The 27,334-nt window shown below is 39.7% G+C and overlaps 2 protein-coding genes across 2 annotated transcripts; one reads left to right on the forward strand and one right to left on the reverse strand.

Annotated features, from left to right (window-relative positions):
- The first annotated feature begins 5,797 nt into the window (after window positions 1-5,797).
- On the forward strand, window positions 5,798-17,977 carry LOC145491898 (uncharacterized). The gene is made up of 8 exons (XM_081471189.1): window positions 5,798-6,720; window positions 8,454-8,638; window positions 9,662-9,790; window positions 14,351-14,436; window positions 15,221-15,341; window positions 15,545-15,625; window positions 16,365-16,486; window positions 17,711-17,977. Exons 1-8 carry the CDS (start codon window positions 6,506-6,508, stop codon window positions 17,855-17,857), a joined length of 1,086 nt encoding a protein of 361 aa, XP_081327315.1. The 5' UTR covers window positions 5,798-6,505; the 3' UTR covers window positions 17,858-17,977.
- Window positions 17,978-18,067: 90 nt separating this feature from the next.
- LOC145491899 (uncharacterized) lies at window positions 18,068-25,894 on the reverse strand. Its single transcript, XM_081471190.1, has 8 exons — window positions 25,484-25,894; window positions 24,720-24,841; window positions 24,165-24,364; window positions 23,386-23,504; window positions 22,641-22,683; window positions 21,771-21,827; window positions 20,813-20,907; window positions 18,068-20,152 (listed from the first exon to the last, which is right to left on the reverse strand). Exons 1-8 carry the CDS (start codon window positions 25,563-25,565, stop codon window positions 19,890-19,892), a joined length of 981 nt encoding a protein of 326 aa, XP_081327316.1. The 5' UTR covers window positions 25,566-25,894; the 3' UTR covers window positions 18,068-19,889.
- Between the last annotated feature and the right edge of the window lie 1,440 nt (window positions 25,895-27,334).

A 27,334-nucleotide genomic window follows, 5' to 3' on the forward strand; every position in this document is an offset into this window, starting at 1 on the left:
TAGATCAACCTAAATATGTAACGCCAGCGTTTAATTCCAAATTAAAATACGAAAAATTAGCCTCTCTCGTTCACGTTGTCCAAAATACACAGAACTTCATTTCATGTTGTTGTTTTGCAGAGGACGGGAAAGAAATGTACAAAGATTTATGACGCACGTGCACAACTATTGTTTTTCTCATTAAACCTTTTGTTTGGTGACGTTCTTGTTGCCATTGCCGTCGTGGTTTGCTTAAGGTCCCTAGCATTTCTATCACGTCATACCATGCCCTTCTGAACAAGTCTTATTGGATCTCTGTTGTCTGAATTTCTTCCAAGTTCTTATTTCTTCTCTTCTTCCTAAATGCTGTGCCATGTTGTATATATTTACTTCTTAGATATGAAATAAAAGGCACGATTTTGATTTCTGGTGAGACGATTTAAAAGAACAATCTGCAAATCTACTCACTACTTTTTCCGGAAAAGGTTGCAATATCAATTTTATGTGGGCAAAAAGGTAGTTTTTTCTTACACGAAATCGGAAATCTGTTTTAATTAGCTTAATTTCCTTGCTGTTTGTTGGAGCATGAATTCAATCATTATATAGCAAATCCGGAAAATTCAAATGATCGGAACTACAACGAAACATTCTCAGATGTAAAAGGCCTTTTGCTAATAAGCCGGCTGCTGCCAGCTGGGCACTTATCCGAATAGTTAAGAAAAAATTTGTCCTCGAGCGCGCGTTGGATATGACAAGGTAGATAGCCAACTCATATTCAACAAGCGCGAGTGGAAAGAAAACTAAAGTAAGGTAAAAACACCCCCCAAAAATTACGTGCACGATTACCAAATTTGTAGAGGATGGTATAGTGGCTCATGTCATGATGGTTAAGCCAATGAAAACTCTTGAATTGCATTATTTAATGATCCAGTTTTTAATATAAACAGTGAGCTTATATTTATATGGAGTTCTAGAAAAGATAGGACCTCCTTCATTTGCAACCGAGGGAAGACAAATTGTTTAAAATTATAGGAAGTCGTTACGGTATTCCCAGAGACTGGCAATGTTCGACTTATCACATTCTGTCTTGATGTTTCGTTCCTTGTATGTCAGTCCTTGCAAGTCACGGCCATAAGAATGTTTTTGTTTGATACTCGGCGGGTTAAAACCCCGGGGTTAAAACATTTAGGCCCCGTCCACACTACGCCAGAGGAACTTGAAAACGGAGGTTTCATTCTTAAAACGCATCAAATGTTTTCTGTCCACACTACGCCGGAGGAATTTGAAAACGCTACAATCACCGGTCATTTTGGATTTGTGTTTGAGGAAAACTCGGTCAGGGAAATCAAATGCTTATCGTGACGAACATCGTTTTCGAAAAGCTCCTTTTTCAAAATGTTTTTGTCCACACGAAAACGAAAACCCGGCGTTTTCCAATTCCTCCTGTTTGAAGTGCGTTTGCGAAAAGCTTCGTTTTCGCGACGGATTAGTGAGGACGGTAGGCCTAAGCGTAGAAATAAAGCTGCGTTTTCAAAATTCTCCAGCCTAGTGTGGATGGGGCCTCAGACGCCTCACTCCAGGCTTCTGTCGACTTTGATGGTTGTCTGGGGCCTAGGTCCTTCGCCAGCTAACGTAAAAAACCTCTTTTGGAAGTTTCAGAGGAAGATTAAGAAAGTTAATGGATAATTTATTCCTACATAAGACTAAAACAAGGACAATCACCGCCGCGACATTAAAAAATTTTGGAAAAATTGAAGCGCGCCTACAGAGAGCTACAATTAATTAAAGTTTCGAACGAAATTCAGCGCGCGCGCGAGTTAAAGATAGAAGTGGCAGGCGACAGTTCACGATGCTAAATGCAACCAAATATTAGATATGCTTTTGGTGTACATTGGCATTCCCCAGGGAGCCGTGCTGGGCCCAACACTATTTACAGTATTTACAAACGACTTGCCATCGTTAGTCCACTCGGGATCGCTAGACATGTTTGCTGACCGATACTACAGTCTTCTGCATAGGTGACTCAGCGGACATGGTTATAGCACAGTTGAATAAGGCGTTGCAGGAAGTGCATACCTGGTGCCTCAACAACCAGTTAACACCTCATCCGGGCAAGAGCGAAGCGATGCTGCTCTGCGCGGGAAACCCGATGGGCCCAATTGCTCCGGCGTTCATCGGAGGCTCTAACCTTAGATGGGCCACGAAAACACACCTATAGGGGATGACGGTCGACCACAAGCTTACCTGGGCACCGCGTGTACTGGACATCAAGAGCTTTGTGACCAAATTAGACTTGTTAAAACGATCGAGGCTCCTACCAACAAAGGCTCTGGAGGACTTCTACTTTAAAGTAATTTTGCCCTCTGTTAAGTACGGTTTAGTCTTGTGGGGTGCATGTTGTGACTCAGATCTACTTCAATCCATAGAACGACTACACTGTAGAGCCTGTTGAATTATCTTTAACTTACCCAAGGATATGGCGTCATGTGACGCGCTTGGATAAGATCAGTGGCCTACTCTCCCTTTATATTACAAGCTAGATATTTTTACGCTTTTTCATAAAGCACATAATGATGGCCTCCCTGAATTATTATCCAAAGACATTTACACCAAACGCTACAATGGTTATTCTTTACGGGGCTGAAAGACTGCTTACTCGTACCCAGGTTTAACACTAGTATAGATATATGAAAGACTCGCTTGTGCATAGAGGTTCTATCCTATGGAACACTGTTAGTTTCAGTGGACATGGAGTTTCACAGCTAAAGCAGAGGGAGCTGAAACAACGATCGAAAACAAACTTATTTTAAAGATTTTAAATTCAACGTAGTGTCCGCCTCGACTGCGCTGCATCTTGATGACAATTTTATTTATATTTGAACGTTTTATGACGTAAATATTGTAAATATAGATCAGGCTCTTTCAAGGTCCATAGTTTCTTACTTTTACTTATTATTACATTGTTATTAGCTTTTTGCGTTAAAACTTATCGTGTTAAAATAAAGGCTTTCTATTCTATTCTATTCTATTCTATTCTATTCTATTCTATTCTATTCTAAGTATAATGTTATGAAAATGTTGAGAAATAACTGGAAATCACTAATGGAGGAAACCTACAATCATGGACAAAAGTGTTGACACATTTGAGCAAAACAAACGCTTTCTATCGGCGTCCTTCCGTAATTGAAAAATACATCTTTTTTGTCGATAGCCAAACCCCTCTCTCCTCCTGTTCAATGTTGAAATACGCTCCGTGGACACTGTGTCACGTGGTTACAACATTGAAAAGGGGAGTGGGGTTCGAAATGTGAAAATTGGAGATTGAAAAACTCACGCGTTCAACGAAACAAGTCTTTTTCGGGGAGTGCCTCAACTAAAACAATAACATTTTGCGCCCTGAATTTCTATGAGGTGCTATTTCAAACAGTCGATTCAACTATCACTGGTGGTCATAATCTAATAGCGAGGGACTTACCATTATTTTTTGAGGGGTGGGAAGGGGGGGGGGGAGGCGTTGGGCAGTTTCCCAAAAAAATTTTTAGACAAAAACTGCGGGGGAAAAACCGTGAAAGGAGCGGAGCCATGGAGAAAAGAAAAATCAAGCAAGTGCTTTGACTTTAAAAACATTATTGCACAAGCTGTTGCCCACCAAAAAAAATCATGCATGACCTAGGAAAACGATGAGAAAAACATTTCATACCTCAGAAAATTTCCCAGCCCAACCCCCCCCCCCCCCCCCCCACCCCGCGTTCTTTGAAAAAATAATGGTCCGTCCCTAACACCATGTAGATTCAACGAGATGGCACGGGCTCGTGTTACCGCGGCATATGGTCTTTCAAACTGTTACCAGTGTTTCAGAACCTCAACAAAAGCTAGGAGTAAATGTTTTCTGGTTCTTTCAGAAAACACTTACAAAAGAAACAAATGACACATTTGTTGCAGTTATAAACATGTAAATTCATTTTATTTGCACGATCAATTCGTCAACAGCTTTTGGAAGTTCTGTATTTATACCGAGTTGTAGTCAATCTTGCAGAGGCCGGTTTCTCGAAAGCCCCGGAAACTTTTCAGGCCGGCAAAGCCATTTTTAGTTAATCGGTATTTAAAGACAGAGAGGTGTATACTCCTGAAACTTCTTGTATGAAGAGAACTTCTGTTTATATTACGAATATGTATATAAAACAGCTCTGAAGTCGTAAGGTTTGAGATTTTGCTACGGCTTTTCGGGTGCGAAAACTTTTCGAGACCAGACCGGAAATGATTCCTACAAATGATACCGCCAAAAAATAGGAATGGCGTAGACTCCATGAAAAGTCTATGGATCTATACTGACCTATACTATTTTTTTTTCATTTTCCCAGGTGAGAAAAACACAAGCTCTCAGGCATAAAAGCAACAATAAAAAACGGTTAATGGACTGTTTAAAATACACAATAAAAACGCCGTCGTTCAGAAAACGCAGCGCAGAAAAGAAAAAAACATGAATATTCCACGATGCCTCTGCTGTCCAATTGACCGCTTAGAATTTTTTCCCTCGAGTGGAAGTTTAGGAGAACGAGAAATGCTGTGGGAACACGAGCCGAAGGCGAGTGTTTCCACAGCTTTCTCGAGTTCTCCCAAACTTTCACGACTGTTTCTATTAAACAATTAGATTATTCACTCTCGATTTCTATCGCATAGAAATCGAGAGCGAATAATCTAATTGTTTTAGTATAAATCTACTACCATTGTTCTATTACTGTGAAACTCGGAAAAACCGAAAGAAATACTTATGTTAATGTTATTGTGTAACAGGACCAAACAAGAAATAAGAACATTATATCATGCGTGAGAAATCTAAACTACAAACAGCAACGGTAAATAGTTTGTAGTCCTGAGGTTTGCTCACGTGTCCTGAACTTAATTGTGATTAGTCAGTACACAGTGGACCTGTCAGAATCAAATCAAAGTGTTCACGGTTTTCTGAGTTTCAAATTATTAAGACAAAAAGAATGGATTATATACATTTTTTAAAATTTATATAATCCACTTTCCAAATTCTTGCTCCACACATTTCCATCCTTTATGGCGAGGTGACCATTTCCAGTCAGGGGATCATTTGCGGTACAATGTGACGATCCTAAAAAGGTACAGTTCTGGGATCATTTGCGTTCTTGGGATCAATAGCGTGACTGTATATTTCTAAAATATTTTAATACAGGCTTTCTGAACACCTTTTGTTCATTTCCTTTGTTTGATTATATCTTTGCCGATGAAAGTACAAGCCAATATCCAGCAATATCTGATTGTGACTGAGTATTGACCAGTATAATTACTTTCATTTCATTTCTCACTTTGCAGGGCAGCACTCTCATCTGATTACACTGTAGTCGCCTTTCTGCTTCTTCTAACTTCTCGTGAAACAATGTCCTTAAATAATTAAGAGTTCATTCTTGTCAAATTTAATAGAGGGAAATGGTTATGAAGCTCGGCAAACATCAAAGGAGCAAACAAAGATACCAAGATTTATGCTGGAAAGCCCACGACATTGCACAAGCTTTTGTGTTGCGCTCATACACTATAACATGTGTGTAATGTCACGCAATAAAAAATAAAATCAAAAACCATTCAGTGGATAAATTCAAGAAATTGTGATCTTATAGACGATAAATAAAGAAGGCAGTTCTCGAAGTTTAAGGTGTGTGCGTTGTCCCAAAAGTGAGATATTCGTCGAAATGTTCCGCGCAAAATTATAGTAAGGAGCCCCCATGGTGGAGGACCTCCTTAGTCCTCCAATATGGCGGCCCGAAAATAATGTAAACATCTGGAACTTACTTTGGCTATGTAGACAACTGATTACATGATCTGAACCGAACCAAAAAGACATTTACACAAGCACGTTTCCTAATACTTTGACTCCTAAAATGGCTAAAAGTCACAAGATAAGTGTATATTTTTCGACAAACGCGATCTCAGCTTCATGTCACGCACCGCCATAACTCTGAAATTCAAAATGCGCTGGTTTCCAAACGAAGGACGCTATTGAGCTGGAAAGATGCAAACAGATATAAATTTAGTACCTCTTGTGCCTGATGAGGATAAAACCTTTAGGGGCTCTTTAGTTTTGGATTTGAGAATTTGATGACGTCACGTGAACACACTCTATTGGTTAGTCAGATGTAAACAACTGTTGTGATCTGTGCACAGTTCAGGCCAAAAAAATCGAACAAAAACATGCAATAAAGAACGTTGTGGGTTTCACAACCATTCCCCTCTATTACTACATTCTCGGCCTCTTCACCCTTCACGCCTTACCCACCCACGTTTTTCCTGCCCCTTCGACCTAACTGAAACTAATCATTTTTGCTATCCTTCTTATTACCATAAATTTCGCTGAATCATAGCCCACATGTAAAACAAACAATATTAAGTTAGGCGTGACATACTGCTTGTACATTTCATACCGCAGCTGAAGTGCTACAGTTACCTGGGCCCAAATCGTTAACCCTACACGAGAAAACGTTACCAGTTTTACTACACCGCCGATATGACTCGTGTCCTTGTAACAGGCGCTTCTGGTTATCTTGCAATGCACGTTGTCAAACAATTGCTAGACTCCGGAGAATACATCGTTCGAGGTACAGTCAGGAGTTTGGCAAACGAGCAGAAAGTCGAGCCTTTGAAAAGTCTGTGCCCAGAAAATGCAAACTACGAACTGGAATTAGCCGAAGCAGACCTTACGAAGAAGGAATCGTGGAATGAGTGAGTGCTTGCGCTATATTTTGTAGTTCATTTTGTGTCGAAGTATTCCACTGGTATAACAAACATCGCTCTTTAATTCGAGACAATTACTAATCAGCCGTATGTCACGCAAACGAACAGACCCTTCCACGATCTTTTTAATCAATCCACACTGTTTAAAGTAATGCCTCATAATGCCCAAAAATGAGTAAAAGTTTATTGATCGCATCTTGTAAAACCGCAGTTCTTGGCTTAGCCCCATAGATGCTTGCGTGGAGGGAGGCAAGTTTGTCCCCAGGTAAAAGACCGTATGTAAATTTTCCCGTATTTGCAGAGCGATATTTTAACTATGTAGAGAAATATCACTCCCTCGATTGCCCAGTTTACTAATTTGAAGGTGATATATTTAGAGGAGGAATTTGTTTTCGTCTTTAACACAAAAATCCTTTGATTTTCCAATAATCAACTTAAGAATAGAACTGGTTTGTGCTGAACACTTGACATGAAATCTGTTCCGGTTTTTAATTTCTGTGCATACAACGACTTTAAGGCCCTGTTTACAAGCAGGTAACGTTACCCAAGCACTAGGATTACCACACCAAGAAAGTCAAAGATAAGCCCGCATTAATTTACAAGCAAACTTTTTCAAGTAGGATTTACCCTTCTACCCGAGACAATTCTAGGGTCGGTAAATAATACTCTTTAATTGCCAAAACCTATTTTCACTAAATAAAGCGGTTTATTCGTTTATCAGTTCCACTGAAATCATTTCAATTGCTAGGTTCAATTAAAATCCTAGACACTTCTTTTTCTTTAGTTTGGGATTAATTTGACGGCAAAGCTATAAACAAGTCTACAATCTGAATATTTTAGCGACAGCAGCGACAAACATTATTGCGAAAATTTCTTCGCAAAAAGGTGTTATTCGAAATTTTTTCTGTCCAAAGCAAAACTAAAACAAAATGTGAATTAATACGATGTTTTTTAAGTCACAATTCGTTCGTTTTACCGGTATTTTCATCGCATATTGTTTCTTGGAGCCCAAATAAAATTAAAATAAATAAAATAAAGTAATTAAATAAAGCACCGAAATATGGAAATAAACTTGATTGATTGATTGATTAAAGTTGTACGGGTACGCCAGTTGTCCCTAGCCAGCAGAGCGTTTACACTGTAGGTAGGTTACCCTCCTCAGGTTACCCTGGGAAGAATTCAACCTTCTCAGGCTCTGTCCACACTATGCCTGAGGAATTTGAAAACGCAGCTTTATTTCTGTGGTCTGGCCTACCGTCCACACTAATCCGTCAGGAAAAACGGAGCCTTGCAAAAACGCTTTTCAAATTGGTGTGGACGGAAAACATTTGATGCATTTTCAGAGTAAAACCTCCGTTTTCAAATTCCTCCGGCGTAGTGTGGACGGAAAACATTTGATGCGTTTTCGGAGTGAAACCTCTGTTTTCAAATTCCTCCGGCGTAGTGTGGACAGAAAACATTTGATGTGTTTTCGGAGTGAAACCTCCGTTTTCAAATTCCCCCGGTGTAGTGTGGACGGAAAACATTTGATGCGTTTTCAGAGTGAATCCTTCGTTTTCAAATTCCCCCGGTGTAGTGTGCACGGGGCCTTGACCACATCATTACATTTTCGTAAAAATGTTATCAAAACCACTTTTTGTTGTGTAGAGTCACTCATGTAAAACATTAATTTTGTGGTCAAAGTCAAGTTAACGTCTCTATTTCATTTCATTCTCTAACAGTGCTGTCAAAGACTGTACCTATGTAATTCATGTGGCTTCCCCGTTCCCGGCCGAAAATCCAAGAGATGAGATGGAGGTTATAGGACCAGCAGTGGAAGGAACTAAGAATGTACTTGAAGCTTGCGCCAAGACCAAGGGTGGTGTTAAAAGAGTTGTGTTGACAAGTTCTTGTGCTGCAATTTATTGTAAGGGAGCTAGGGAATCATATGAACTGAGGGACGGACAATTAATTTTTTGAGGGGCGTGGGGTGGGGGAACAATTTTCTGGGGCATGTATTTGTTTCCCTCACCTTCAGGCTGTGCAGGATTTTCCAGGTTGCTTTTGGTGGGAAAAGCGTGAGCGAGAATTTTTTTGAAAGTCAAACACAGGACTTGGATGGTAGAAAGCACTTGCTCGCTTTTTTTTTCTTTTTTGGGGGGGTGTACCCCTGCACGATTTTTTCAGCAGTTATTGCTGTGCAGGAATGTGATTTTTGTTGGGGGGGGGGGGGGAATTGCCCAAACCCGCCCTCAAAAAATGATGGTCCTTTCCTAAGTCAAATCACTGGAGAGTTAATGAGTGAGATAATTTAAAATAAAACAAAAACACCGTTTCGATATAGAGGATCACAAAACAAATAATCAGTAACTTGATTTGCGTGTTTTTACGTAAGTTTTGTAAGTTTCCAATCTTAACTTTTACAAGACCTAAACGAGAGGTTGAAAGTTCAAATCACAGAGTACATCTGCAGGTACACTTGAAAATGCCCATGAGGTCTCGAACGTAAAATACTAAGTTAAATAAGTAAAATATTGTTGTAAAATGCTTGTAATTATGACCTTTTCTTTTCAGGAATTCTCCAGCAGAAACCCTTTCCTGTTAAAATTTAATGCCTAGTTCACACTAGCAACATAACGACATAACGACATTACGACATAATCACTTATGTAGGTAATGTGAACATTGACATAAAGACATAAGGAAAGATCAGTTTTTTCCTTATGTCGTTATGTTGCTATTATATCATTATGTCAGGATGTTCACACTGCAAACGTAATGACATAACGTCTCTCTAATGTCGTTATGTTTATATCGTTCTGTCACTAGTGTGATCTGAACTAGGCTTAACTCCACCAGCAACCGTTGTCCGATTGATCTTGATATTTTTTACAATGAAAAGTCGTGTTACGCCTGTGTTTATGACTTGATATGTTTAATCTGTTCGTAGCGGGTCGGGTCGGGGAAGATATTGTCTTTACTGAGGAAGACTGGGCATCTGAGGAGAAGAGCGTCCCATATGAGAAGAGCAAGCGTCGCGCTGAGTTGGCAGCCTGGGAACTAGTCAAGGGTTTACCAGGTATAATGTTTACTAGTACAGGATTAAGGACGGTGCCTACTAATTGCAAAGGTTTTGCGCCAGGTTAGGACCACGCGGAAAAAGTAGATCTTTGCAAGGGCTATTGGATTCTACAAAGAAAAATGGAGATAATAGCTGGTTTTCATATGACGTCACTAAAATTCGAACTCCAAAACTATTGATCTTCCTGAGATTTTACTTAAATGATGTATAAGAGCAGCTGAAAACTAATATTCATACAAATTTCGCTCCGAATGGGTTCTTGGTTTTGTGATACACTACGCTTGAATTTCTAAACTTTTGCGTGACGCGGCATTTACATGACGGCTTTGAGAGCTGTCATGATGGTTAAAAAAGTGACTTATTTCGGGGAACTTGGCTATCTGAACAGTTCATGTCTTAGAAAAAGTATCATTTTAATGTTTTAGAGTTCCTCGAGGGATAAATTCACGCTTTTGTAGCAAAACTCAGTGACAGATGTTTCTGTCGGTTTCCGGCCACCATGTTGGTGCCCATACGGATGGGCACCAGCATAGCGTCTCCATACAAATCTCTATAAATTTGGGTAAAAAATTTCTCCGCATATCTCGCATAAGAAAAATTGCTATGACGAAAATTTTGGCGAGAGTCTTTGCATATTTACCTTCTTTCATTTCCCAGATTCTGGGCTTTATCTATTGACCGGTTTTGATTTTTATTTTGATCTATTTTGAATTGCGTGACACTGAAAACCAGCAATTAGCCTTGAATCTCACAAAAACAAGAAGATCTGTTAGATCTTATAACCGCGCTTTTAAAATTGAACTGTTTGCTTAGCACTACCGTCGGAACGGAGTGCACACTCCAAAGTAGTCATTGATGATTCTTTTCTTACTGTAGACATCACATCACTTGATCAACACAAACTGTATTATTGCACCATCAGTGGTAGCCATTGACACTATTAACAACAGCTTTCTTTCTTAAAAGTCATGATTAAATTTAATTGGTGTTTTCCACGAGTAAAGGGCTAGTAAAGTAGTCACACAAGTCATATAATTTAATAATAAAACTCTATCCCGACCGATGTATCGATTTTGGTCACTCCAGTGACCACAGATTGAAAACGTGACAGAAAATTGGCGTTACTTTCGATTCTCACCAACTTTGCACAGTGGGATGATCTCATCATTAGCCAATTATAGGTCATCTTTCAGCTCTTTTCGTCATATCCCCCCCACGGGAGAATTTTGTCAAGTTAGCTAATTTAGTATGCAAGTCAACGTAATGGCGGTCACCGTCGACGAAATGTTTATTTGCTCAAAAATTGCGGCCAAATCTTTCGGAGATAGAAGTCAAGACATTTGCAAGGATACAGAAAGTAATTTGGGACCAGTTGCTGGCTTCTAAGACTGAATTTATCCAGAAGTAAGCTGTATTTTCGTTTTCGTGCCGAAAGCCACGCGATGAATTAATATTATCGGCTTTTTCTGCTGTCTTGTTCTGTTTTTTCTCGTGGTCTTTTTTATAGTCCGCCGAGGCCAGTCTTTCGTCTAAATCAGCTGAAAAAAGTTCGAAAAAGATGTTCCCATTCAAGTTTAAGCTCTCAGCCGATAATTCTGGAGTTTTTTGGCCGAAACGTCAGCTTTGTTATGTTCGTGTTTTTCGGTTGCTATGGGCGACCATGGCTTCCTTTGTTAGGTCAAGTCTAGGGAGTGAGGTCACAAAAAATTCTAATTAATTCTGGTTTTGTTCGATTTCTATGAAATTTTAACACGATAAAGCTGGATTGTTAAGGAATAGATTTACCGCCTGCCAATGTGTGGTAGCTATTAACGCTTAAGTGATATATCGCTTCGAAATCAGGGTTTCGAAGAGATTTTTTTGCAACGTGTAGGTTCGGCGTGATTTTGTAATCGGAGGTTTTTGTTGACCCCGAAGGAAAAAATATCCGAAAAAGGTCATTTCATCGATGATTCAAACGAATATAAATATGTATATGTTCCGAGCGAAATTTCTGCTGAGAAAATATAATTTTTGACGAACGCTGGGTTTTTAATTTTTTTCCCGCGAAAGTCAGTATCGGAGATGAGATTTATTAATGTTTCAACAGCTTTTGGCGAGTAAACATCACAGGTTGCGTGACTCAAAATTTGGCCGAGTGAAAGCTTGGCTCTGGTCGCATACAAGACGAAAAAAAAACCACGGGTAAACCATGAACCGCGCTCGGCCCATGGCCGCGCGGTTAAAAAATGCTGACATCAGCATTTTCCTGAAAAAAAAGAAGGAAAGGATATTTGTTCACAGCTTTCCATAGAATTCGCCTTAACATACAGAAAAGAAAACACATTTAAAAAGACCTTTAAACTACATGGCAAATGGTAATAAAAAACATTTTTGATATGTTTTTAATGACAAAATCGTTGCAAAGCTGACTATCGGAAGCCCACGCACACGGACAGATATCTTGATTTCCGCTCACATCATGACAGAGAGCACAAAATCAGTACTGCAGCGACACTTTTAAATAGAGCCCCAAAACTACCAAACTCGGAAGCTGGAAAAGCCCGTGAAATTGATCGCATTAGCACCGCGTTACAATCTAATGGCTACCCACAAAAAGTCACTGCTGATATCATAAGAAAGAAATCTTTGACTCCTCCAACACCTTCATCTGAAGAACTAGTTGGGATGTTCTTCAGTTGGGCTGACCCAACGAATAGTCAGAGCTTCGCGGTCCTTCCCTACATCAAAGGCATCACCGAGCCTCTTTCTAGAATTCTCAAAAGTCATGATATTCGAGTAACCAACAAGCCAATCAAGACACTACTACAAGAGTTCCCTGTTCCCAAGTTTCGACCTCGAGTCGACGACCTGTGCAATGTTGTTTACAAAATCCCTTATGGGTCTTGTCCTTGGAGTTACATCGGCGAGACAAAAAGATCGTTTAGTACAAGGCGAAAAGAACATATCAGAAATACTAAACAATGTGCTAAAGGCTCCAATGTAGCGAAACATGCCTGGACCTTTGATCACACCATCGACTTTAACGATGCTGAGATAATTGACAAAGGTAATAGCTGCATTAGAAAGACGCTGGAATCCTGGCACACAGCGAAAACTGTCGAGGCCGACAACAATTCGCGCCCTCTGCCGGGACAATATAACATTCTTTTAAACAAACGCTAATTTTACACTTTTAGCATTCTCACATTCTTTCACACGTATTCTATTTAATATATGCCATTCGCTTAATATATTCAAAATTCTTAGGTCTATTTTATCATCTCATTTTTGTCCGTCGAAGACAGCAGACTGGCTGTTGAAAGCTCACAATTTTAAACAATTTTACCAGAGAACGTTTTTTACCTCTTTTATAAAATGTAGGGGTGACCACGCGTTTTTTAGAGTTATTGATCTTTTTTGAAAACTTTTACGTGCCTGTTACATTTTTTCCTGTCACCTCCCCAGTAAGTAAGACATTTGCGTATCTCGCACTTGTCTTGCGCGCGCACTACGCCATCTGCAGGTACATGTTTACAGTTGGATTTCAGTATAATTTTCGACAGATGACAGTTAGGTTTACAGCTGGAAGACATAAACAGTCAGTGGTTAGCATATGCCGCTATTCTGGTGTTCTTGGTTTAAGTACAGGTTCATTAAACTTGATTTGGTCACAGTAGGAAAATTTTGCCTTCATTTTGTCGTGCACGTGATAGCGTAGTTGATTGCGTCAATGTCAGCCCCAGCGCGCGCGTGGAGCCAAACCATGGCTTGCGTGATGCGCAGAACAAAAGTAGGCACCGTCCTTAAAGTCAAGGTATTTTAGTCATTTTTGCCATGTGTGATGTACAGCGTATCTCCTAAATTTAAGGAACATATCGACATAATTGAACGTTTTCGGCTCGAAAGGGTTGTCATACACCGGTAGACTAAGAGTAGTCGTTCTTTTGCCGCCTAGTCCGTCGTGCATGTCGCGAAAGAAAACCGCGAGATAAAAAAAATGGCCGCGCGAAATCATGCGCACAACCTCATACGCACGCGCAGGGTTCATTATCCGGGTAATGGGCCCGGGGGAAGAACTTCCATATATGGGCTCTATAGGTATATGCAGCTCCAAAGAATGTGGTTTTTTAGCCGTTTTGGTGGGAAATAGGGTATCGATTTTGGCCATTGTGGTCTAGGCCTGTCCCGATCTCAAATAGGGTAGGGGTTTTGGGAAACCGGCCGCACACCCCTACCCAATTTTTCTGGAAGCACCCCCCTCGGGGGTGGTGGGCAGCCATGGACAAATGTTTCGTCTTTTTCATAGCTACAAGACCGACACAAAATAGAAGGTAGCATATGAGTAGTGAATGGCGGCTATGCAACTTCGTTTTCTCGTCGACTGCCTGGTGCTATGTCCTGCTGGTGAGAACTAACAAGGACAAAACACCTGTTCATTGCTGCCATACCGTGTGCAATTGGTTGTGTGCATCAGCGTACAGCTTCTGTCTAAACCGTAGAGATGTTTAATTTGACCATTGACTTAAAATAACGAGAATTTACGTTACGTGACTGAACACTTATCCTTCTTAATAGATGACGAGAAGTTTGAACTTTGCACCATCAATCCTGGCCTTATCCTAGGCCCTGTGTTACACGGATCTAAATGCACAAGTATGGAGGTAAATATTAAATAAGTTTCTAAGCTGATGAATTAAGCGTTAAAAAGTCTAATGTACTTCGTCAAAAAGTGCATGTTCTTAATTAATCCTTTTAATTAAATCTCTTAAAGTCAAAGTTAGGCCCGGTCCACAATACGCCGGAGGAATATAAAAACGCGACAGTCAGCGGTCAGTTTGGATTTGTGTTTGAGGAAGACTCGGCCAGGATAATGACGCTGCCTTAAACTCACTTGTTATAGACTTGCCGTGCAACGATAACTATATGCCATCTGTGCACGTTCCTATTCACTTTATAACGGGGCCTTAAACACAGACCGTTGAAGGGTCAGTGAAACCTACTTGTAATTCGTGGAATAGTCTCCCTTGTCTGGTTTAATAACCCAAGGTAGATTCAGAAATTGGTTTAATCCGTCAAGATTTTTTAATTAATATAAGTTTTATGCTAGAGATGGCGATTTTAAATGCTTATTCTCATAAATAGATACGAAAAATGTTTCAACAACTACGTAGCGCAAATAATTCCCTTTCTGGAAGTACATCTTTGTAATGTAAAGAATTTAAAAAGCTGCAGCAATCCTTAACATTTGTGAACCTTTACATTTGTGATAACATAACGGTGTTATCTGCAACATCAGTTTACTCGTCGTTCTCGCCAGCACAACATGTAGGCCTTTCAACAAATATCCGGATAGATAGAAATTATTAACGTATTTAAAAATATTCATAGATTTTTTTGGCTGAGCGCTGTGTTTTCCTGGCTATTTTCTTAAGATCTTATTTTAAGTTTCACAGACGTTTCCTTCAACGTGAAATGCCAATGGTGCCAAAGCTATCCATGCCAGTTACTGACGTCAGAGATGTGGCAGGAGCACATATCACGGCCATGACGTCACCTAAAGCTCCCGGTAAGAAACCAACCTCGATCCCAGTCTCTCTCTCTCGTTTGCCTCCTTTGTCGTTGAGGGAAAAGGGAGGCAAATAAGAGAGAGCCTGGGATCGAGGTTGACGGTCAGAAAGCGCATTGAATGGTAGCAAACAAAGTTTCAGGCAAGTCATGTTCTCTATTCCAAATGTAATTATTTTAATTATAATTCCTCGCGTCTTCTAGGAAACCGCTATGTTGCAATCACTACCTGTATATGGTTGCGCGACTTGGCAGTCATCCTTGATGAGGAATTTAGACCTCTTGGTAAGTTGCATGGTGTAATATTCTACCCTGGTCATTGCTATTCATGACATGGTAATAAATTATGGGGAATCTCTCTGGCTTGTGACAAACCTAATACCAGGCGAAATAGAAGCGGACAGCTAGATCAAGCCTGACTTACTCGTTAGGTGGGAGGGTGGGCCGCCAACCTCTTCGCCTTCACGGCCTCGAGTAGAGTGATGGGGTGGAACACTTGTAAACACTTTTATACTGTCATAGTCCCCAGGATAACAATTATCAATACAAATAGGCCATTTCCGAGTTACCTTGTGCCTCTGTTTCAAAACGAGTCCTCGGCAAAACCTTTCACATGAAAATGAGTTTGATTTGCAAGAAAATGAACCTGTAGGTGGAACACATGAGAGTAAAAACTCTTTTGAATTAATTAAGTTAAAAACGAGGTTAGTAAAGCCATTTTTAATACTTGCAAAAGAATTTACAATTGGCAGCCATTTAACAAACAAGGGTCTATATAAACCTTAAAGTTGGACGAGTAACAATGAATGTATCTATGTGCATTAAAAACTTGAAAGTGGTGTGGTCTTAGAAAAACATTTCAAAGAAGCGAGCGTCGCACTATGTGGCTGTTTCCATTATAATCTTAACGTACCTTTAATTTAAGATCTATCAAGGGAGGGATGACTTGGGAAATTTCTAACCTCTCAGTAGTGTTTAACTTCGTTCAAGAAAGTTAGCTAAGTTCCTGTATTTCGTTCTAAAGGTTACAATGTTCCCACAACGCAAGCTCCGTCGTTTGGGCTGAAGATTTTGTCGTGTTTTGATGCTTCATTAAAGATGCTTCTGCCTTCTCTCGGCCACGAAGTTAAGTTCGACAACTCAAAGGTAATTATTACCATAGATAATAGAGGGGAATGGTTATGAAGCCCGGCAAACATCAAAGGAGCAAACAAAGATGCAAAGATTTATGTTTTATGGTCCATGACCGTGCACAATCTTTTGTTTTGCGTTCATACACTATGCGTGAGTTACGTAATCGAAACATTTCTATTGGTTAGTTGCTCGGCCAGTGGTAAACAACTATTGTGTTTTGTGCACGGTCAAGGCTAAAGAAGAGAACAAAAACATATACAACAAAGAACTTTGTCGAGTTTCGTAACCATTCCCCTCTATTAACTATGTTATAACAATACTGTGCGTTGTCAATGTGTAGTGGAAAGTGGAAATAAGTGAAATGTGGAGAACGTTTAATGTTACTATTTCAGAAACATACAATTTGTCGAAATGCACTTTTGGTGAACCTCTTTACAGATTTAAGAGTTTTTACACTAATTTTCGTATCTGTAAGTTGATCAGAGATCGGTCTCCATTTCTTAACTCGTAAACTGAACATAACAATCTAAGCTGTGTTCAGGAGTTTATTGCTCACCGGAAAACGAGTAATCTACAAGCATTTAACAAGGAACAGCCAATCAGAAAGTCGTTTTGTTTCTCACCTGACAAAGAGATTAAAGGATTCCTCGGTTAGTCTTCGAAAATAAATTACAATAGTACTATTTATAAACGAGTAAACTACAATATTTAGAGAGGAAGCCACATCAGCCTTAGCTGGTTTCCATGCGGGTCTTCTATCCTGGTCGAATTGAAAGAACCCGGAGAAAAACACTCGGAGCAATGCGAGAACCAACAACAAACTCAACCCACATATGGCACCGGGCCAGAACGAGCCCGGACCGCATCAATCTCGTTCCCAGAGTCTTCGTTCCCCTTGACCAGCGGTCGGAAGACGAGAGCTCTGGGAGCAACCATTTCAGGCATGCGCCATAGATGCAGACTGCGCAGTGAAACGGGATGGGCAGAATCACCAGAATTCGGTTATTTCAAAATGGTTGCTCCCAGACCTCTCGTTTTCCGACCGCTGGTCAAGGGGAACGAAGACTCCTGGGAACGAGATTGGGACCGCATTGGTGGGAGGTGAGCGCTCTCACCATTGCTCCATCCCTGCTCCAATCCTCTCAGCATTCAGTGCACATTCAGTGCAACTAGCGCTTTAGCGCTAGCCCTTTGGTTGGTGTAATTGTCACTAGTGCATTTTTATTTTCGTTAAAGATAAAAGACCATTTGGGATACCAACCCACAGAGTTAAAGAGCAGCGTTATAGACATGGCTTACAATCTGATCGATGCTGGCTTTATCAAGAAGACGCCACAATACGAGGAAATGAAAAAACAGAAGAGTGCTTCTGGGTCGCAGTGAAGAGATTCACGAACTTCTAGTTTATATCTTGTCATGAAACGTGTCTTAGTACATGTATCAAGAGGCGCGCTTCTAATAGTTTGAAACAGTAGACTGATGCAAGGTGCTTACAAGTTTAATCTTGGGGACGGACCATTATTTTTGTGAGGGGGGGGGATTAAGGCAATTTTTCGAGACATGAAATATTTTTTCTCACTTTTTTGTTGTGCATGTTTGTTTGTTTGTTTTTTGGTGGGCAATGGCTTGTGCAAGTATTTTTTTAAGTCAAACACAGGACCTGGTTAGTAGAGAGTTTTAGTTGGGCAGGAATTTTTTCCTGGAAAATCGCCCAGCCCCCTCCCTACCCACCTCAAAATTAGTCCGTCCCTTATAGATTGCATGTATCATGAGTTGGTTTCCGATATTACCTCAATTTGCACGCGAATGTAGTCTTATTAGCCTTGTTTTTTATGCATTTAGTTTAGATTTCGTAGGATAAGGTGGATTATAATCTGGTTACCGACTTCACTGAGGCGGTTTTCTATTACAAGCATAGGCTTCGATTGCTGCTTGCCGCGGATTTGATCATCCAAATACGAAGCAAGATATAGATCGAAGATACATATCAATCGCTTTTAGAGATAGTATATTGTAGTTAATCAAACTGAAAAAGTACCAAATATAATAAATCAACAGAAAAAAAAAAAACAATCCGTTAACTTGGGGAAGTTAGAGTTAGAAAGAAGGCACACATATAAAACTGGATATGGTTTGGTGTCTTTGTTCCGTAACTATACATACATATATATATACACACACTCTTGCTTTTAGAAGAATATTTATAAAATAACTGAGCTCCTACGCCCGCTCTCATTGGTCGATAGGTGTGTTTAGATGAGAGTAAGTAAACACGGCTGTGACGTTTTAGCTTCGCGCGTATTTTTGAGAATTACTTTATGAAAACAATTGAGCACTTTTTCCGTGTTTACATAGCCTCTAGTCATCTAAGCAATCGGAGGTTGGGAGAATTCTCGAATTTCCCAACCCTCCTCGTGTTTAGATGAGGTTATGTAAACACGGAAAAAGTGCTTTATTGCTTAAGTTTTCTAAGAATATTGAGGCTGAAATTTGCGAAATTTTAAGAATATTTGGAGAATAAACCCGAGGCTGAGATTTTGAACAAAATATAATTTTGTGTGTTGAAAATTTGTAAATACAATACAATTATAACTAACCGTATAAAATTCTTTCTTTCTCTAAACGGCAAAACTAACCGAAGAATACAAAGCAACAAAAACAGCATTAGCCGTATGTCCTATACTAATAACATTTCTGCAAGAAGTTATATGTGTCATATCACGCTTCGTTGCCTGCACTCTGGCTCCAAAATTACTTCAACTCCATCAAAGTCCTGACAGGACAGATAAAACGAGCTAAAACGGAAATGCAATACGCTATAATCTAAGAATATTCAGCCTGGACCGGAAGAACATTATTCTTATACACGAGTGCACCAAAAAGACTTCATGCACATCAAGCCTCGATAAATAAACAACACAACTTGAAAGCCACAACAAACAATTCTGACGTTTGCATTACATTACTTGCAAAAAATTTCGGACGATTTTAATTTCGGACAAAAAAGTGTCCGAAAATAAAACCGTCCGAAATTTTTATGCGTCCTAAATTTTAAGCGTTCGAAGTAGTTACAGCACAGTATAAAACTACGAAGTAGCTCCAAAGCTCTTATTTTTCCTTATGCCGGGCTTTATGGAGCGAACTGTAGTTGCACACTGCTTGACATACGTAACAGCTTGATAGAATTTGTGTTATTTTCTCATCGTTTGCGGTAAAACTTTCACTTTCACTGATGTTGTTTTAGTCTAATTCGAGTTTTGTAGGCCTGCGTAAATTTACTTTAGCTCTGTTTCATTACAGTGTCCGAAATTGTTGTCCGAAATGAGATACAAAGCGTCCGACTTGAAATTTTTTGCAAGTAATATATGTATTTGCTACAAAGCAAAATCAACAAACATGCCCGTGCCGCATATGACTATGTTTTGGCATAGTCATAATAGTAAGCCTGTATGGCTTTAATTTTCACTGGTGCTGATTGTGCTCTTGGTTCTCTACACGGTTTTCTGTCTGTTTTCCAATCAGCTGAATGCCAGTATCCAATGCTGAGGTAATGAGGGTCTGTGTTGACTGAACGTGATAAGAATTGTTTCTCTTCTTTTTCGTTCTTTCCATTTTCCTCTTCCACAATTTCTTCTTCTTCTTCAGATGAGTCGGAGAAAATGCTCCGCGCATCCGTATCTGAAGTATAAGTTTGCAAATTTTGGCTGTGATTAGGCATAATACATTGGACCTCGTGTCGTACAATTCAGGGAGTAATCGCGAAGTAATTTCAAAATCGGACGAGCGCGAAGCACGAGGCCGATTTGAAATTGCGAGCATGATTACTTCTTGTACGACACGAGGTCCAGTTACTAGTTAATGGTGTCAATAACAAATTTTGAAATTTAAAAAAGTCTTTCGAGACTTTTTTAAGCGGAAAAGTGGGTAGTGCATTCAATCGGTGTTCATAACTATATGGAACATAAAGATGGGGGCCATTAAAGCCCGCGTAATTGACGTGCGAATGGCGTAGGTATCCAGTTACATGTATCCAATTACAAAAAGTTGTAATTGGACACCCACGTGATCGCGCACCAATTACGTGACAAATAGGCACGCGGAGAATCAATCGAGAATTTTGTCATGGATACGATTAACAGTCAAATCGCTCTGCGCCCTGAATACATGCGGACTAGGTATTTTAAGTTCGTTGTTACACACGGAAAAGAGCGGAAGAGATAGAAAATGGGGATAGTACAAAAAGAGCTACATAGTTCATCCTGAGGCATGGTAGAGGTCATGGTAGGGATAGCTGAACTGAATTCAGAGTGCCAGCGGTTACACTTATCACTACTTTACCATCAAATTCATCTCTGATAAAGAATGAATTCAGATCAGGCTTGGGAATATAGACTCCTAACTTAGACAGCGCACGAGAATCCAAGTATCTGGCCCTGAAAAGCAATGGCATGAAAAAAGTTATAATACAAATCAAATAACACCATACCTTAAAAAACAAAGCGAAAATGCAAGTTCTGTTCTTTTGTTTGTTTGTTTGTTTGTTTTTGTTTTTGTTAAATTGGCTGGTGCAAGAAAAATAAGAACACATTCTCCAGCTCTGCATTCGTTTTTGGTTCGGTCCCTCACTCAGTTTGTTTGCTTACAACTAAAGACACAAAAACAACAAGTGAGGACAGACTAGAAAATTACGGCTGGGGTAACAAACTAATTAAAAGAACAAGCTGTTGAAGTTACATTGTTGTGTGTTTTGAAGTTACAAGTTATATGTTTTTTTTTTGTAAAGCGAAGCTAGTAACCAAAACCAGCAACCCCTCAGGCCTCATAATACAAGCTGGTAGAGTGCAAGGTTAGGGGGTAGGCAATGACTGGTTGACAGTTCACAGGGGGGGGGGGGTTCTCCCTTCTATGAGCTATATAGGTATGGGCGACCCCAAGGGATATGGTTTTCTGCCGTTTTGGTCATAAATAGGGTATGGTTTTTACACTCTTGTCTTGAACTGGGTATCCCTTTTGGAAGAAGCTACTTTTTCATCATTATCGATAAGAACAACAACAAAAGCCCTTCATAAATTATGTTGCAGGCAACTGTGTCACCTGCAACATTCAGAAATAGGATATCAAGTTTTTGGTCAGGTCATAAATAAGGTAAGGAAAATTGCAGATTTTGGTCATAAATAGGGTAAGGGTTTTGGGAAGCGAGCTGCACACACCGCCACCCAATTTTTCTGAGAGTGCCCCCCCTTGGGACAGTTCAATAATCCCAGGGGGACATCACTGATCATAATTAGTTTGTTACCTGTTGTATCGAGCTCCAGTTAGAAAACCATGAAGCGTTTCCCCATGAGGAGGTATCCTGCAAAAAAGCAAATGACATGATCCTCAGAATAAGTTTCAACTGAGCTGTATTATCCAACTACAGCCACTCTAAAGACCATGCTGAAAGCGTTTTGTTACTCGTACATGACAGTTGCTGACTGGCAGGTAGCATTACATCATTTTATATTCATGCGTATCACATTCACAGTATCATACTCACACAAGATTACAGAAGTGTGTCACCCCTTAGGGGGGTACTCTATAAATCTTTGGGTGGGGGTGTGTTGTTGGGATACTGAAATCCTTACCCTATACTAGACCATGATCAGCTTTATTTTGCAACTAGGCACCAAAAACCCCTATCCTATCCCAGACTAGCTATTTTCCATACTGAAACTTTATCACTATCAAAGGCCAACATAGCTAATGAAATCTGTCAACAAAGACGCTGATTAGGCAGGATTGGTAATTCTGTTTCTGTGGGGTTCTCATTTAAGAGTTTTAATTTCCATACTTAATTATTTATACACTGAATTTCTCGGTAAACAACACCCTGTTCTAGACTAAAACTGTCTGATTACTATACCCTATCTCAGACTTAACCGCCTGAAAGACATTATGACCCTTCAAAGCACCACATACCCATGTGGCTTATATGTGGGAGTACCCCCCCCCCCCAAACCCCTTGGGTTGCTACCTCTGATTAAGACTACATAAGGTAAAGTTGCTGCTGACTAGGGTCTCACAAACAGACAATACTGCTACTTTGCCTTGTGGCTCTTAGAGCAAAAATTGAAGTTGTCTGGTTCTTACTAAAGAGTAGGAGGGAGTTTTAAAGACCATTACTCACTGTTTAGGAACTGGGCCACTCTTAAAAAATCTGTAGTCATCACCTGTTACAGAAAAAATATATTTATTAAAAGAAGGCTGTCATGTCATACCATTCTGCACTCCACATTGATCGCAACAAAACAGGGAGTTAAACAGGCTGAATAGCAAATCTATTGTTGAGAATACGATTACCCAAGTGGGCAAGATGTTGTTATCTCGCCTGCGTGGGATCACCCCTCACTAACTGCCAAGCTTGCTCAGTCAAGGTGGCTGGAGATATGGATTATTGCATCTCAGTTTACAAATATGCAAAAAAGAACTTGGCCAATATCCATCCACCTTGATCTCTTATTTAATCATGCAATTACCATACAACCCTTATTCCTGGGATACATGTATAACATATTTCTGAAAGTGCCCCATATGATAACCATTTCAGTTTGTTCATACTGGACTTCCATGTGGGTCAGTACTCCTGGGGTTACTGTCTCATGCTGAGCAATCATGGAGTCAGGGTGGGCTGATGTTGCAGGGCTGTCACTATGTTTGATTCACCTGTAGCCTTGATCTTGACACTTGTAATAAACTTGTTACTTTATGGGTGAATTGTATATCAACAACAGGCAAGTTCACCTGTAAACGGTAACATGAAGGGCCCATCAAACATGTTCGACCGTAATTGGTGTTATGGGTTCAGGCTCTTATTGACAGCCCTGATGTTGTACTGTAACTGGACCCAGAAGCAAACAAACTTACTAACTTACGTATTTCGCAGATACGCTTTTTGCTTGATGATGACTTGTGAGAATAGGTTGACTTAGAAGTTGAAGTTGATGAATGTGAGCACAAAGAGGTGGATGAAGCTGATTTGCATCTTAACAAGCTAAAATGACAACAGAAGATTAATCAGAAGCTAAAAAGACAGTATAATATACTATGTCATGCTATATAATAACCAATAGGGTAATGACAGGGAGAGACATAAAGTGAAAACTTAAAAAAAAAAATTAAAACAGACTGAGAAATGTTCAATGTTTAATACAATACAAATTTAAGGAAGATCTAGCTGAAAAAAAAAACACTTAGGACTTAAAAATAAAAGAGAAACTTGAGATCAATTACCAGTAGATTAGGGAAAAATGAGACAGATTTCAAAGGGCAAACTGATTTCCCATGTAGGCTAACCTAAGATGTTACATTGGTGATGTAGTCATCATTGTCATGCAGGAGTCCAGTTGTTCAGTGGGTAGATAACATGATTCACTGACGTTACCTGTTCTGAGAAGTGAACAGTTTTGGAAAGTGAAGCTACAGAAAAACTGAGAGTTTCGAGAAAAAGATTATTCCCAAGGACAAATATCCAAGCATATTTTCAAAGTAAAATGGGGGCAAGTGTTTATTACCCTTGAAATATTTTGGCAACACAAAACATTTGGGAATATGCAAGATTCCTCAGTTTTAACTAGGGCATGTTCAGTCATGCGACGTGTTTAGACCAGTCGCATGCGAGTGAGAATATTTGATGGATTAAAAGTCGCAATACCTGGATTTAGTATGTCTTCCAAGGTGTGATGACTGTTCCCTTGCTGTGAGAGGACGTGAGGCATAACTGTAAACTGTACATGAGGATTGTGGTCTAAATGGTTGTCGTGGAGACTTGCCAACATCAGGCATACTCTGGTAATCTAGTGGTGAGTATTCAGTTGCATGGGGTCGTCGTAATGCAGATCCCACCAAAATATGCTGCAAAAAAACAAAACAAAAAAGAGACATAATGATAGATGAGAATGCAGCCATAACACTACTGGAACTGAAAGACCTGAAAAAATTTTGAGACTTTGAACAGGATTTGAACCCACAACCTTTGCATTACCGGTGTAATGCTCTCCCAACTGAGCTATCAAAGCCACATGAGAGTGGTATTGTGTGGATTGGTGCTTTATGTTCAGTGGACGTAATACTCGCCTCAAGTATATGAATTTCAAGGTAATACATGTATTTCCAAAAAAAAAAAAGATTAAACCAAGTGGAGAATAAGGCCAGGAAAAAATATATTACACTGAAAATTAATTTACTACATGTATAAACATTTTTATACCTGTGAATTCTGATTATGAGTGTCTTGGTCGATAGATACACAGCTGTGACTTTGTTGACTGCATGGTCTGGAATGAACCGTGTTCCTGGAGTTGCAGCGACTCTCTACTCTTTCAGCTGATCCTATAATAATATAATAATAAACTAGGAGGCTTCCAATCACCTACAGTAGTGGGAGGGTCCTCTAAAAAATAACAGGCTAAAGTACATTAAAAGTCTGCATCAACAGAGATGCAGACTAAAATGACCACTTTTAGATGCTCACACAGACATTTAATTTGACATTACCTTGAAACTCATAAAAATAATTTAACCTTCCTTTCAAGAAGACACTTGATGGGCAAGAATAATGAAATTCACAGTAAATGGTTTGAACCCAGGAGTATCAGTAGTTCGTATAGTGTGATCGTCCGGGTGAGTGTAGTTCTGAAAAGAACTGTTGTTGGTGACTGACGTTTCGACAACCTGAGCGGAAGTCATCTTCAGAGTCAAGTGAATAGTGTTTGTCAGTCGATGATCTTATAAGTCTGGTCCGTTGAACGTGATTGGTCAGTATAGCCATGATGGTATTGGCTGAAAGACTCGTGTAAACGAACTAATAATGAAATTGTCTACTAGTTTTTCTGGCAATTTCAACAGATCTTGTATAAAGACAAAACAAATAATTTCAAGAAACCAATGGGAGCAAAAATAGCCAAATAAGCCAATCAACTCCGTTAAGAACGCTATGTTTGGATAGCTCACACGAAATTGATCATCACTGACCTTTTCTGTTGTTTAAATCTTGTGAAAGATCGAGGGGCAAATGAAATTGGTAATAAGTGACACTACCCCTCTTCTCGTGCATCTTGTCACCTCATCCTTTCGCGGACGTTTTCAAATCCTCTAGAACCAGAATAGAGTACAGCACGAGCTATAACTCTACAAAAATATCAACTCATTTTCAGCATGGCGGATGGCCGCCATCTTTTCAGAGTCTGCCGTTGCCAAGTTGCCAAGTCAATTGAGACCGTCTTGACTCCAGGCTCTCGCTTTTGCTCTCGCCGTGGGCTCCTGGGCGAAATATACGGCAACGCGACTGAGCCATAACGTGCGTACATAGCCAGCCAGAGCCAATCAGGTGCTCTTGACTCTCTAACGTCATTCTCATTCTTTCTTTTCCTGAGGCGGTATTTCTGGGAGATGTACATTTATTAACATTTATTAGTTTACTTGCCAGTTGGTTCCATTCTCTGGCGATAACTTTAAATAAATGCCATTCAAATAATAGGGTTAGTAAAGAGCGGAAGATCCCAAAATCCCTAACATTTCAAGAATTAAAGAAACTGTAATTTCACACTGCCATATCAGAAATACTAATAACATACTACTACGTGTCGTTTAATAGCTTTGCCAGGCTTTCAGTGGTAGGGGATGGTTGAAATCATAACAAGAGACCTGATCAACTTAAGCTCGGTTCCTGTAGTCCAAAACTATAATGTTGCGGTAGAGCTGGACATTTTATTTCATTTGCTCACTGCACCTAGTTGGCTGTTCTATTACTGCTGTGAAAGCAAGTCACCATAAAGTTTCGAAAGCCGTAGTGACCCAGTGAAAGAAGCGATCATTCGCATTTGACTTACGCGGACAGGTAGAAGGGGTTCACACTGGGTTCACGCTTTTTCCTGCATGGGCGAAGCAGTATGTAAGTGTATTAGCCTGTGAACACGCTCCCGCTCGAAGAGTCTGACCACGGCTGAAAGTCCCCATCCTCGACCAGAGAGTCTTTTCCCAGGCTAAAGTGTATACACCGATATACAATGAACGAGGTAACTTCTCCTTCGGTTATGCACTCTTTTTAACAAGAATATATTTTATAAGAGACGGAGATTTTGGAAACAATATACCCGGGAATGCAAGCTTAAGTTTGTATGTTGAAAATTTGTAAACACAGTACAATTATATGTTTTTAATAAATTAAAGCGAATAAAATTGTTTCTTTCTCTCAACGGCAAAACTAGCGAAAAAACAACAAAAACAGCACTAGGCGTATGTTGTCTGCAAAATCAGCACTAACCGGAGGGTGTCTGCAGCCTGGCTACAAAATTACTTCCACACCATCCAGACACCATACACATTCGAAAACAGACAATGTCATACCCTAATTTATAGGAATATTTACAAGAATATTTTCCGCCTAAAATCGGCAGAAAAAGAGGAATATTCAGTCTCGGCCAGAAAAAGAATATTCCTATAAAAAAGGAGTGTAGGCTAAGGAAAACGGCGTATCCACTTTTACATGCAATATTGAATGAATAAATGACTTTATTTGAGTGTCTAGGTTATTCAGCTGAAAAACTAATGGGGGACGCTGTATAAAATATTCAATATAAAGTCGATAAAAACAAGGTGAAATATACACTGAACTGACTAAAATTAACGCATCAGTTGCTTCATAAAATGAAGTCAAATAATTATAATATTTCCTAACTCAGAATCTAGGAAAATTCTCATTTCGTAAATTACAATTTTTACAGGCAGCAAAGACACCTCTCCCATTATTAAGGTTTCTTTCTTGGAGGGTTTCTGTGATACAGTCCGCAGGCTAACCACGAATCCGGCCATTGTAAACGTAAT

The sequence above is a fragment of the Orbicella franksi genome, chromosome 7 (assembly GCF_964199315.1).
Source record: "Orbicella franksi chromosome 7, jaOrbFran1.1, whole genome shotgun sequence".
NCBI classification, from domain to species: domain Eukaryota; kingdom Metazoa; phylum Cnidaria; class Anthozoa; order Scleractinia; family Merulinidae; genus Orbicella; species Orbicella franksi.

Coding starts and splice junctions, on each gene's coding strand:
- LOC145491898 (XM_081471189.1), top strand. CDS start 6,506: ATGACTCGTGTCCTTGTAACAGGCGCTTCTGGTTATCTTGCAATGCAC. Junction 8,639..9,661: donor TTCTTGTGCTGCAATTTATT/GTAAGGGAGCTA, acceptor ATCTGTTCGTAG/CGGGTCGGGTCGGGGAAGAT. Junction 14,437..15,220: donor CTAAATGCACAAGTATGGAG/GTAAATATTAAA, acceptor TCTTATTTTAAG/TTTCACAGACGTTTCCTTCA.
- LOC145491899 (XM_081471190.1), bottom strand. CDS start 25,565: ATGCACGAGAAGAGGGGTAGTGTCACTTATTACCAATTTCATTTGCCC. Junction 21,828..22,640: donor AGTGGCCCAGTTCCTAAACA/GTGAGTAATGGT, acceptor GCTTTTTTGCAG/GATACCTCCTCATGGGGAAA. Junction 20,908..21,770: donor ACTGGAGCTCGATACAACAG/GTAACAAACTAA, acceptor ATTGCTTTTCAG/GGCCAGATACTTGGATTCTC.